Below are 13,136 nucleotides of genomic sequence, written 5' to 3' on the forward strand. Positions count from 1 at the left end.
TAGTTTTAAAATTTGACAATTTTCGTTATTTTGGTTCGCTTTAGTTTTCGTGTTAAAAAAACAGAAATAACTGAACTGACTAAAATTATCAAATGACGTTATTTTTTACTTGAACTGAAAAAGGAAATAAGAACAAAAGGATTGAATTGATCCTTCTGCCTTTCCCTTCACCTTCAGTCATTCCTCTACAATTACAAGATTGCAACCCTGATCTGAGTCTCCTGTCGCTGTCTCGAACCAATACTGACCCTTCCTCTCTCCCTCCGACACTGATGACAACAAGCCTTGTCCCCACTACCATTTCTCTCTCTCTCTCTCTCCCTGACTTTTTCCTCCCACCACAAGCCATTGGCTCTATAGCACCACTATGCTCGACCATCAATGCCATCTCGGCTTCCTTCAACAATTTACGACATATGGGTTACAACCCCTTTGGTAAAGTTTTTGACGACATTCTTAGTTTTCTAATACACACACACGAGAATGGGTGGGTATTAAGGACATTAAAACTTAGATCTACTGAAATTTAATCGTTAGATCCTTTTAATTTTCAACTATGTGAATTGTTGAGCCAAGTTAATTTAATAGTCAATTCCGATCATTAGGATCTGTTGTGGACAATGGTTAGCAACATTTTTCTAAAAATACAAATCAACCATTAGATCAAACTCATTTTTGGATATATGAATCATAATAATTGTGGGAATTCAATGATCAATTTCGATAATTGAAATCACAAGCTAGCTTAGTGGTTGGTGGCAACAGAAAGGCCAAAAATTATTTCAATTTTTTTATTTATTTTTTTTATTTTGTCAATTTTTTTATTTTTTCTTTGTTCCATTTTTTAATTTTTTCACTCGATTTGGTTTTTTTGTATTTGTTCAATTTTTTTGATTTTCAATTTGTTAGTTTGTTCATTACATTCAGTTTAGTTTGATTTTTTACACAATTTCATTCTATTTAATTTCACCATTTCAATTGATTCACTTCTTACAAAAAATCAACTGTTATATCAAACTCATTTTTTAATATATGAACCACTATAATTAAAAAAAATTAGTAATTGATTTCAATTATTGAAATCACAAGTCCACTTAGTGGCCCATAGCAACAATAAGACTAGCGGGTTCAATTTTTTTGATCTTCAAGTTGTTTGATTTTTTTTAATTTGTTTGATCAGTTTGATTTAATTTTTTACAATTTGGTCTATTCGTTTTCATCATTTCGATCAGTTAGGTGCTCACCCCTAATGAAGACAAATATCACTTCAAAGAGAGCTTTTCAAAGGGCGTCAAAGTCGCACTAAATTTTGTATCCTTTGATATCTTACACGAAATCGTCGGGCAAACGAATAATGAAATATTGCATTCGGTGTTTAATCGATGTTTACGTCTCAGTATAATGATGTGAGAAGTTCAGAACACTTTTGTCACCTCCCAAGAATACTCTTGCCTCCAACCAACTGCAACAAAATGGGTGGAGTAAACATATGAAAAACAATCCACAATTTCGTTCGGAATGGTTATAGATGATATAATAATATTCAACCTTTCCCTTGAGAATAAATACAAGATCGAAGGAAACGATCACTACAATGTAGAATCCAATATTTATCATTGGTTCTCTGCGTCAAACACACAGACAATAAGGACAGAAACCATATAATGATCCATTAAACCACCAAGTTTATTATCCGAATCAGTATTTGACCATTATACCCACCATCATTCTCTGTTGTCGACAAAATTAATCTCATCTTTCCTCTAAATTTTGTGACCAAAGTGCTTTAAAAATTGTGTGAATCTGATTTCGATTAAGGAAAACTTGTAGCCAAATGATGAATGTAGTAGTTTAATTTGAGGGCAATCATTTGGAAGACAGACACAAGAATCCCGAAATTCATCAAAAGAATGGAAGCTCACGTCCTGACAACTGCAATGAGAAAAACTGTTACCCAAGTCAGTTCAAAATGACTACTTGTATTAGTATATCATGATTTTAAAAATCAAAGAGCAAAGACCAATACAGTGGAAGACACTTGGAAGGATAAAGTTTTACTCCACTCACCAGTAAGAATGCAAATAGTGGGGATTTACATGAAGAGAAAACCGATTACATCCCAGAGAGAGAGACCAAACCCATTGTAGTTTAAATAAGACATGGCAAGTATGAACATATCCATACAGAAAATCATGATTGTTGATGCATTACCCAAGGAGCTAAGGCCTATGATTTTTAGTATGATGTGTACACGATACGAGTAGTTTTACAATCTTTTGATGTATTGAACTAGTGGGAGAGTTTTGATATTTTATGCACATTAGGAAACATTGTAATCACATTAATAATAAAGTTATTTATTCTTCATTATTGTAGTTATTTAATGTGCATTTGGGATATATGTCTCTCTCTTATATCAAGGTTACCTCAGTGGTCTGTTTCATTTTAGTGTATCTCATTCAAGACATGCAAGATATGACGTGTTTCATTGGTTGTTGGACATGAAAGGTATATCGTGTTTTATTCAGTTGTTAAAGATATGCGGATTTTATCATGTCTTATTTGGTTACTAGAGACATGCAAAGATTAATAGTCTCATTTGGAAACATGCCAGATTTATTGTGTTTTATTTGGTTTATAGAGACATGAAAGATATGATTGCCTCATTCAGTTAATAGAGACCTGTACAACTTTGATTGAGAAGAAAATGCATGGGATCATTGATGGCACGGATATTACATCATATGCGGGTGTTATTCTTTGCTGCACTTCTACATCTGATTCATGTTGGCATTATCGTTAAGGGTTGTAATCATGGAACCATTGATAGATTGACATATACATACCCCCATAGTTCGAAATTAGAAATAGTGGCTAACAAATTGCGTTAATGGTGTACTTTGAACAGTGTTCTAAAAATCGGCCTAGGCGGTTGCTTAGGCGCCACTGAGGAGCTTCGCAGCCGCTAGCCGCCACGATTATGGCCTAATCGACCCCTTTAGGCATCGGCCCAGCTAATTAGTATCGGGCGGCGCCTAGTCGGTCAAGGCATGAACCTCCTAGGCTAACTAATCCATTTTGTATAAATTGATAGTTAGGGTTTTTGTTTCCCCTTACCCCTTATCTCTCTCATCGCTTTTCTCTTTTCTCTCTCGCGCACCACCGCTAACCATCTCTTGCGGAGTCACCGTCACCGCTTGCCCTTTCTGTCTTAGCCTATCTTGTCGCATGTTGCCGCCATCTCTTGTGAAGTCACTCCAGTCGTCTCCCTTGGCCCCAATTTCCTTTGGCTATCACCGTCAATCATCTCTCTCGCTATTCTTCCTCCACCCTAGCCTAATACCCCAGTTTTACATATATATACAAGTTTCTGCTTTTATATCAGATCTATTTATATATATAAATATATATAAGTTTTTGATTTATATATATAAGTTTTATTTGTCTTTTTAATTTTGATTTATCCAAAAATAACATGAAATTATATTAAAAACTAAAAAAAAGCAATCTACCTAAGTGTCCTAGGCGCTAGGCCCCAGTCTGGCGCTCAACTAACACCTAACATGTTTTAGAACACTGACTTTGAATTGTATTTATGTGCCCACATTTGGATTAACTAGTCTCTACATGTTCAATTAATGTTGCTCAGGTGGGAGAATGTTTGAAATTTGATTGTTGAGGTGTGATACCCAACAAGTCCAAGGTGATGATGTATTTGGTCGAGTAAGTTATCTATCATAGGCTTTAGCCGAGGATTGATAGTGTTTTTTGAGAGGTCTAATCCCACAAAGAGGTGGCCCAATAAGAAGATGGTCCAAGCACATTTGCCTTGTGTTTGAGGAAAGTTGGGCTTGGCCTAGCTACTTAAGCCAAGGACTAAGCCCATTGGTCTAAGCCCACAATGCCTTATCTAAAAGCCCACATATATATTCTCGAGTTTGACCTAGTCTCCTTCATTTATGATCTTTGGCTGATTCCTACGCAGGTTTGTTCTCCTAGCCGATTCCAACGAAGGTTTGTTTTTCATTCTTTCCTAATCTTATCTCAATTTTTCGGATAACTTGATGGTTATCCTTGTCAGCAGCTAGGGTTTCCCTAAATAACAAGAAACAGCAACAAGAATAATGTTTCTGTATTGGGAAAGATGGCAACTGATATGGAATGATTCAATCATTGATTGGTGATTGATTATATATGTTTCCTAAATTGATTGACTGTACATATTATAGCCAATTCCTGCCATACCTCAGAAGTTCAATTGTTGGAACTCAAAATGGGACCTTGGGAGGAGAATTGCAGTCTCTCCAGGCAGCCTATCGTTTGAACGAAAAAAACTACCTAAAGTGGTCACAGCTGATCCGGACCTTTCTTAAAGGGAAGGGGAAGCTTAGCCACTTGTTAAGAACAGGCCCAAAAGAAGGTGATCCAGCGTTCACAGCATGGGACGAGGAAGATTCCTTGGTAATGTCCTGCCTTTGGAATTCCATGGTTCCAGAGATTAGTGACACTATTATGTTTTTTACCACAGCCAAGGATATTTGGGAGGCCATAAACTTGACCTATTCCAAGGTTAAAGATGTAGCCCAAATCTATGAAATATGGGCAAGGATGGCAGCAACCAAATAAGGCTCGAAGACCATCACGGAGTATGCAAATATGTTGCAAACTTTATGGCAAGAGCTAGATCACTACCAATGTTTGAAGATGAAATGTAGTGAGGATGCTGCACTCCATAAGAGATTTGTTGAAAAGGAGCAGATATATGACTTCTTGGCTGGCCTCAACAGTGAATTTGATGCGGTCAGAGTGCAAATTCTTGGCAAGGAGGATTTACTTTCCTTGAATGAGGTAATCTTCTTAATAAGGGTAGAAGAAGGGAGAAGGGGTGTGATGCTAGAAGCTATCTCCGGTGAGAGTTCTGCCCTAGTGTCTTTAAAAACTCATAATCAAAACAAAGGCCTTAGGGATGAAAAGAAACCAGTGGATAGGGATTCTTTATGGTGTACCTTTTGTAAAAAACCTAAGCACACCATAGAGAAGTGCTGGAAGCTCCATGGAAAGCCATCTAGAGGGGGACCAGCAAAGAGTCAAGTGCATATAGCAGCAGCCAACACGATGTCATATGCAAAATAGCATGCATGAAGGCACCTCTACCTAGATATGTTTAGTGATCTAGAGGGGGACCAGCAAGGAGTCAAGTGCATATAGCAGCAGCCAACAGTCAGCAACAACTGAAACCGAGAGGATTGGAGCATGGGGGACAGTCTCTTGAACTTAACAAGGCAGAAATTGAAAGACTAAAAAATTTTCTGGGATCTCTAGACAAAAAGGCAAAAAAAGGTAGCTCTCTTGCTCTCACAAGTATTGCTTCCTACACTTTTTCCCTACATGCTTCAGAAACTTTACACCAACATTGTTGGATCCTAGACTCAGGTGCTTCAAACCACATGACATCCCATCCACAATTGTTTACTTCCTATAATCCTTGTCCTAGCTCTAGAAAAATTACAATGGCAGATGACTCACTCATTACCGTTGCTAGTCAATGAGATATTCTTCTCAATGATCACCTAACCCTCAAGAATGTCCTTCATGTCCCCAAATTATTTACTAATCTTATATCTGTTCAAAAACTTATTGAGGATACTAATTGCAGTGTATCTTTTTATTTCAATGTCTGTGAGATACAGGAACAGGGCAAGAAGAGGATGATTGGGCTTGCTAAGGCTAAAGAGGGGCTTTATTACCTCGAGGAATCAGTAAGGCCGAACAAGGAGTCTCTTCCTCTTATGTCATGCCTAGCTCAATCCAACGAGGATGAGATGTGGTTACAACATTATAGAATGGGTCATCTCTCCTTTCTTACTCTCAAATTAATGTTTCCTAATTTAGCTAAAGGTCTGGATTTTAGTCACTTTCATTGTGCTGATTGTGAACTTGCCAAACATAAAAGGGTTTCTTTCCCTCTTTCTAATAAAAGGACTGATTTCCCCTTCTCTTTAATCCATAGTGACATTTGGGATCCATCAAGTATTCCCAATATTTCTGGGACAAGATGGTTTGTCTTATTTATTGATGATTGTACTAGAGTAGTGTGGTTATATTCGTTGAAAGCCAAGTCAGAAGTAAGCCATGTTTTCCCCAATTTTTACAACATGGTTAAGACTCAATTTGGGATAAATGTAAAGCGGTTTAGATCTGATAATGGTAGATATTTCTTCAATCACACTTTATCTATTTTCTTTCAACAAAAAGGTATTATTCATGAGTCTTCTTGTCCTTACACCCTTCAACAAAATGGGGTGGCCAAGAGGAAAAATGGTCATCTTCTACCTGTTATTCAAGCACTTCTTTTTCACCATAATGTCCCTCAACATTATTGGGGAGAAGCAGCCCTAACTGCCACCACTCTTATCAACAGATTGCCATTTAAAACCCTAGAATCTCAAAGTCCTATTCAACTATTGATGAGTCATTTTCCTGACTTCCATGTGACTAGTAATTGGCAGCCAAAGATATTCGGGTGCACGACCTATGTTCATATTCCAACAGCCAATAGAGGGAAACTAGATCCTCGTACCTTAAAATGTGTATTTATTGGATATTCATCTACACAAAAAGGCTATCGATGCTATCATCCTCTTTCAAAGAAATATTTTGTATCTGCCGATGTTACCTTTGCTGAAAATGAGTCGTACTTCAGAGCATCAACTATTTTAGAATAAAATCAGACCTTGATTAATAGGGATTCCTCCTTTCTTCATAACCCTAATCTGCTATCCTTGAACCCATCTCCTAAACAAAAAGACTCAAAAAACATGACACCTGAGAAAGCTTCACCTTCTACTCCTCGGCCTATGCAGGTATACTCAAGGAGGAATAAAACCAAATCTAGTCCTATACAAGCTCCTACGTCCTCTACAACTCCTAGCCCTACGGTCTCTACAAGCAGGAATAGCACTGACAATCCTGCCATTTTAGAGTCATCACCTGGTATTCCCGCAACCAATTTTCTTGATATGACTCATATGAGCTCTACAAAATCTGCTGAAGCTATTATCCAACCAAATACCTATGACCTTGATTGGCACATTGCTCTAAGAAAAGGGAAAAGAACTTGTACCAAGCATCCATTACACCTATTTATTTTCTTTTCTAAGTTATCTCCTACCCATAAAGCCTTTCTTACCAGCCTACATACCATCCGTATTCCAAAAAGTTTTTCTAAAGCTATAGGGAATAAGAATTGGAAGGATGCCATGGAAGCTGAGATGACAGCCTTGGAAAAAAATCAGATCTGGGAAGTGGTAAAATTGCCTAAAGGAAAACATCCAGTGGGTTGTAAATGGATCTATATTGTGAAATATAGGTCTGATGGATCTCGAGATCGGTACAAAGCAAGATTGGTTGCCAAGGGATATACACAAGTGTATGGGGTAGACTTGAACACTTTTGCACCAATGACTAAACTAAATACAGTTAGAGTCCTTTCGTTAGCTGCTAATCTAGGTTGGCCATTGCATCAGTTTGATGTGAAAAATGCATTTTTACATGGTAACATAGAGGAGGAGGTATATATGGAAATACCCCCAGGTTATGAAATAGCCACACAAGGGCCGGCTGTGTGCAAAGTAAAAAAAGCCCTGTATGGACTGAAACAATCCCCACGGGCTTGGTTTGGGAGATTGTTATGCTTGGCATGGGGTATAGACAAAGCTAAGGAGACCATACTCTTTTTATTCAACATTCGGCCACAGGGAGAGTAACTGTGTTAATTGTGTATGTAGATGATATTGTTGTTACCGGCAATGACAAATAAGGGATGACTCAATTAAAAGAGTGCTTGTTAAAGGAGTTTGAAATCAAAGATTTGGGGAGATTAAAATATTTCTTGGGAATAGAGGTGGATCATTTTGAAGAGGGCATATTCATATCTCAGCAAAAATATGTGGTAGACCTTTTAAAGGAGACCGAATTGCTAGGCTGCAAAGCAAGTGACACACCCATTGACCCAAATCATAAGTTGGGAGAAGCTCTAGAAGAAGATAACGCTGACAAGGGAGTTTACCAAAGGCTGGTTGGAAAGCTGATATATTTGGCCCATACTCGGCCAGATATAGCCTATGCTGTGGGGGTGGTTAGTCAATTCATGCATAACCCAAGGGAAGTCCATCTTAAAGCTGTGTATCGAATACTCCACTATCTAAAAGGAGCACCTGGAAGAGGCATTTTGTTCAAAAAGGGAAAAGCTATGACCCTTGGGGCCTACACAAATGCGGACTATGCAGGCCCTGTTGTAGATAGAAGATCCACTTCCAGATATTGTATTATGTTGGGAGGCAATTTGGTAACGTTGAGGAGCAAAAAACAAAATGTGGTGGCTAGGTCAAGTGTTAAGGCAGAATTTTGTTCCATGGCTCTAGGTATGTGTGAATTATTGTGGCTAAAAATTCTTCTAAATGATCTCAAGATTGAGTGAACTACACCTATGAAGCTCTATTGTGACAACAAATTGGCAATCAGTATCGCTCATAATCCTGTTCAACATGACAGGACAAAGCACATTGAAGTAGATAGGCACTTTATCAAGGAGAAATTGGATAGTGGGCTGATATGCACACCATACATCTCATCACAAGATCAGTTAGCAGACATGCTAACTAAGGGCCTGCCTGCACCAGTGTTTAACAGGATGATAAGCAAGATTGGGATGCAAGATATACACGCTCAATCTTGAGGGGGAGTGTCAATAGCTAGGATTTCCCTAAGTAACAAGAAACAGCAGCAAGAGTAATGTTTCTATATTGGGAAAGATGGCAGCTGATATGGAATGATTCAATCATTGATTGGTGATTGATTAATTGATGATTGATTGGTAATTGATTGATTGGTGATTGATTATATATGTTTCTTAGATTGATTGACTGTATATATTATTTCCTAAAAGTAAAATTATATCTTCTATATTAGATTATGTTTCCTATCTTGGTTGTATCCTAAATTGTATAGATCCTAGGATTCTTTCCTAAAGTTAGTTGTTTCCTATTTTTGTAAAGAAGCTTGTATAAATCAAGCTTGTATAAATCAAGCTTTTCTAGTGAATAAAAAAGTAAGACAGTAAGGTTATTTTTTTTTCCAAAACTTAACAATCCTCATCCTTGGAGATATCTATCTGGTTGGGAGGTTATTTTGATCCATAGATTAGGGAAAAATAGGGGGCACCGAATAGGCAGAAAATACGAGAAGAGAGAGAGAGAGAGAGCCAAGAGTGAGAAGAGTGCTCTCCTTGGTGGGGTTTCTTCGTCCTTGTGTGGGTGTGCTATTCTCGATTATGGGTTTTGCTATTGAGGTTGTAGTGGGTGTCAATTGAATGCGGTTCTTAGGTTGTGCTTGGAACCGATTCTAGGGTACCTTTAATGGGTGTCAGACCAATCAACGCCGAGCCTTGCAAATCCACCTTCTTCTTCTCCATTGTCGAGCATCAACAGGGAGATTATTGTTCTTGATTTTCAGTTTGCTGTTTGTTGAGTTTTTTACTTACTGTTTTTGTTGTTTTCTTCACCCTAACATTTGGATCTTGTGGCTGTTTGCGAGGTATTAATCTCTACAAAGTGGTATCAAAGCCTTGGTGGCTTCGTGGGTGGAAGAAATCAGCATTTTCTTGGCTTATTTCAGATCTGGGACATTTTGCAAAACGTAACCCAAATTTGAATATTAGGCTAGATCTCCCCGCACCATTCAAATCTCAACGCATGAGACCTTCCATGGGTTTCCCGACGTTGAAGCACACCAGTGGGTGCGGCACGTCACTCAACAGCACTGGCAGCGCGTGGTGACTGCAGCAACGGTGTGTGGCGGCTTCGGCGATTGCGACTACGACTCCTAATAGCATACTCTACCGAGGAGCACATCACTCCTGTGTGGTCGGTCTTTTTCGATTCTCATTTCCATTTACGGATTGATTTATCAGTCTGCTCGGTAAGAATTTTTGTAATCCAACTTTAAATTTTCAGCAACTAGCAGGCCATTAGGTTGGGGGTGGCCCTGTGGTGGTAACCAATATGTGTTTACTTACTCATTAACTGTGATTTAATCCTCTATGTGGTTGCTATTTTTTGTTGATTTCCTGTTTGTTTAAATTGCTGCAAAACTTGCACCCTAATAATTAGTCCCTTGTGTGTCTTTAGAATTTGTTTCAATTGAAATTAAGAGGACCCAAAAACAGTCTACTTGAATCTGTTTTTTATCTTGTTTTTGTGTTGCATTTTTGTGTGCTTTATGCATATCATGGCTGCACATCACTTTGAGTTAGGTGTGTTTAATGGAAAAGGTGATTTTGCAATTTGACAACAGAAAATGAAAGGAATATTGGTTCAACAAAAAGTTTCAAAAGCAATTGATAATACTTTTGACAAATCTCTCACTAAAGAAGAAAAACAAGCAAGTGATGAGTTAGCATATACTTCTGTCATTTTGCATTTATCTAACTCAGTTTTACGCAAAGTTGGTAAACATGACACTATTCAAGAACTTTGAAAAAAACTAGAGAAACTCTATTTAACCCAGTCCACTCCTAACAAACTCTTCTTACTTGAAAGTTTCTTTAGCTTTAAAATTGATCCCTCAAAAGATATGGATGATAATCTTGATATTTTCAATAAAATTGTTCAACATATCACTAATTGTGGGGAAAAAATTACCAAAGAATATAAAGCTATTATTCTTTTAAATGCTATTCCTGACATATATAAGGAGGTCAAGAATGCAATTAAATATGGGAGGGAAACCCTTACCCCAAATATTGTAGTTGAATCTCTTAAGTGTAAGGAAAGAGAAATGAAAGCTGAAAAAAACGAGAGAAAAGGTGGAGACATACATCTTGTGAGGGGAAGGCCTCAAACTAGGGGTGATGAGGGACAAAATAAGAGTGGCAATAAAAAGGGTAGAAGTAGGTTTAGTCACAAGGGAAAGCAAAAGGTAAAAATGCCATGGTTGTGGAAAACTAGAGCATTTTATAAAAGATTGTTATACAGAAAACTAGCATGAGTTTGAAAACTAGACTCCGGTGCATCTTTTCATGTCACATCTCATAAACACTAGTTTGAAAACTAGCATGAGTCTGATCATGGGCATGTCATTACGTGTGATAATGTGACTTATAAAGTTGTTGGTGTTGGTGACATAACTGTTAGATTTGAAAATAGCTTTGTGCATACACAAAATGGAGTTAGGTACATTCCACAAATGGGTAGAAATCTAATTTATGTAGGGGAAGTAGAAATCTAATTTCTGTAGGGGAATTAGAAAAGATAAGTTTCACGAGTGGGGTTGGCGGTGACATGATTAAAATGTTTAAAGGCGCTCTTAGAGCCTTTAAGGCAATTAGGAAAAATGGCATATATATCACCTATGTTGAAGTAATTAGTCGCATTACTCCCACTATTGCATCAGTTGACACTGATCACACACAAAAGTGGCATAATAGGTTAGCTCAGGTAAGTGTTAAGGGACTTAAATTTCTTAACGATAAAGGTGTGTTTGGTAAGGATCAGGTGTCAGATTTGCCATTTTATGACCACTAGATGCTTGGAAAACACCATAGGCTTTCTTTCTCATCTAGCAGTCATAAGATGTCTGGAGTATTAGAGTATATTCATACAGACTTGTGGGGTACTGGGAGCAATCCCACTTTTGGAGGCAATAAGTATTTTGTGTCCATTATTGACGACTTCTCTAGGCGTGTATGGGTTTATTTGTTAAAAGAAAAATCTAATACTTTTCAAAAATTTAAAAATAGGAAAATTCAATTTGAAAATCAAACTGGCAATAAAATAAAATTTTTGAGAACGGATAATGGTCTTGAATTTTGTAATGCCGATTTTGATAATATGTGCATTGAGAATGGCATCACTAAACATAAAAGAGTCCCTTATACTCCACAACAGAATGGAGTTGCTGAGAGGATGAATGTAATGACCCAAGAGGAATTAGAGAGGCAATGCTGGCATTAGTTACAATTGTTGGTCAGGAGATGTTATTCATTTTGTTAAAGTGCACACAGGTGCTATTCTATAATATTCTATCAGTTGAACAGGCTATAAACAGGCCACAACATGTAGAGAAATGTATGTTTGAATGATTTAGTGAATTCATACTTCCCTTACTTTCTCTCTCTAGTTCTTCCTTGTTTTCCCTCCCTTTCTCTTAATTTCTGATATATATCTCCCTCCAATTCTTCTTCGTTTCTCTTCCAAATTCTTCCCAATTCCTTCCTAGACCCTAGCTAAACCTAAGGGTCGTGTCATGTGATATCAGAGTCGTCGTTTGTCGGTTGTGATTTCAATCAATCTAGAAGACGAGGCAGAGGCGATTACGGAAATCGGTAGTTCAGGCGAGTTCGAGCAATGATTTTGTCTGCATTTCAGATCCAAGTAGGAAGGAAACAAGGATTGATCAAAACCGAAATCCGCTAGTGAATTCCGATCGACTATTAGCTGTAATTCTAGTTCAGGATTTGAAGGCGTCTTGGCTAGGCAATTCCGACTTCTGGTTAAATCTCAGAATTTGATTCCACGCACAAGGAGGTGAGTGTTGGCTCGGAACTGAAGGCGAAGAAGGCCGATCAATCCTTAGCGGTGAATTTCCAGCGATACAGTCAAACTCTCAAAGAGCTTGACGGATCAGCCAACATTTCCGATTTGATTCCGACAATAATTTAGTCAGGCAATTCAAGGAGCAGCAAATTCCGAGGATTCCAAAGACATTGGACGATGATTGGGTGGAGAAGGCAGGTGCGGTCGGGAGTGGAAATTCAGATCTTGGTTGCTGCTTGTGAGTTAAGCGAATCAGGATAGGGCTGATCGAGGCTGCTTCGTGAGGTTTTAGCGACGGAAATTCTAGTGAAGTTGGAAGCTGTGAGTGGGTGAACTTGAAGGCCACCCAAATTCGATCTTCGGTTGCGAATTGAAGTTAAGGAGAGAAGGAACGAAGGGCCAATTGTAACCAAGCGAGCAAGCAACTATTGGTCGATCTTGGAAGGCGAAGCAAGAGGAGGACGTCTGGCCGCGAATTTCGGTAAGTCTTACTCAAGTTGGAAGGGCAAATTGTGGCCAGGTGATCTCTGACTTGATTCAGTC

The 13,136-nt window shown here is 38.1% G+C and overlaps 1 protein-coding gene across 10 annotated transcripts in view; it reads right to left on the minus strand.

Moving 5' to 3' along the window:
* Positions 1-1,258: 1,258 nt before the first annotated feature.
* LOC127803862 (putative pentatricopeptide repeat-containing protein At4g17915) overlaps positions 1,259-13,136 on the minus strand; it is a 30,847-nt gene continuing 18,969 nt past the window's right edge. For 4 of the 10 annotated variants that reach the window (XR_008023587.1, XR_008023589.1, XR_008023586.1 and 1 more), the window contains exon 4: positions 1,259-1,932. Coding sequence is in view for 1 of the 10 variants with exons in the window: in XM_052340442.1 (XP_052196402.1) it covers positions 1,903-1,932 (30 nt within the window). In the remaining 9 variants the exon portion in view is untranslated. The remainder of the gene's footprint in view (positions 1,933-13,136) is intronic. The other 6 variants (XR_008023591.1, XR_008023593.1, XR_008023592.1 and 3 more) reach the window with 3 other exon arrangements.

This window comes from Diospyros lotus, chromosome 6, assembly GCF_014633365.1.
Source record: "Diospyros lotus cultivar Yz01 chromosome 6, ASM1463336v1, whole genome shotgun sequence".
Lineage (NCBI taxonomy): Eukaryota > Viridiplantae > Streptophyta > Magnoliopsida > Ericales > Ebenaceae > Diospyros > Diospyros lotus.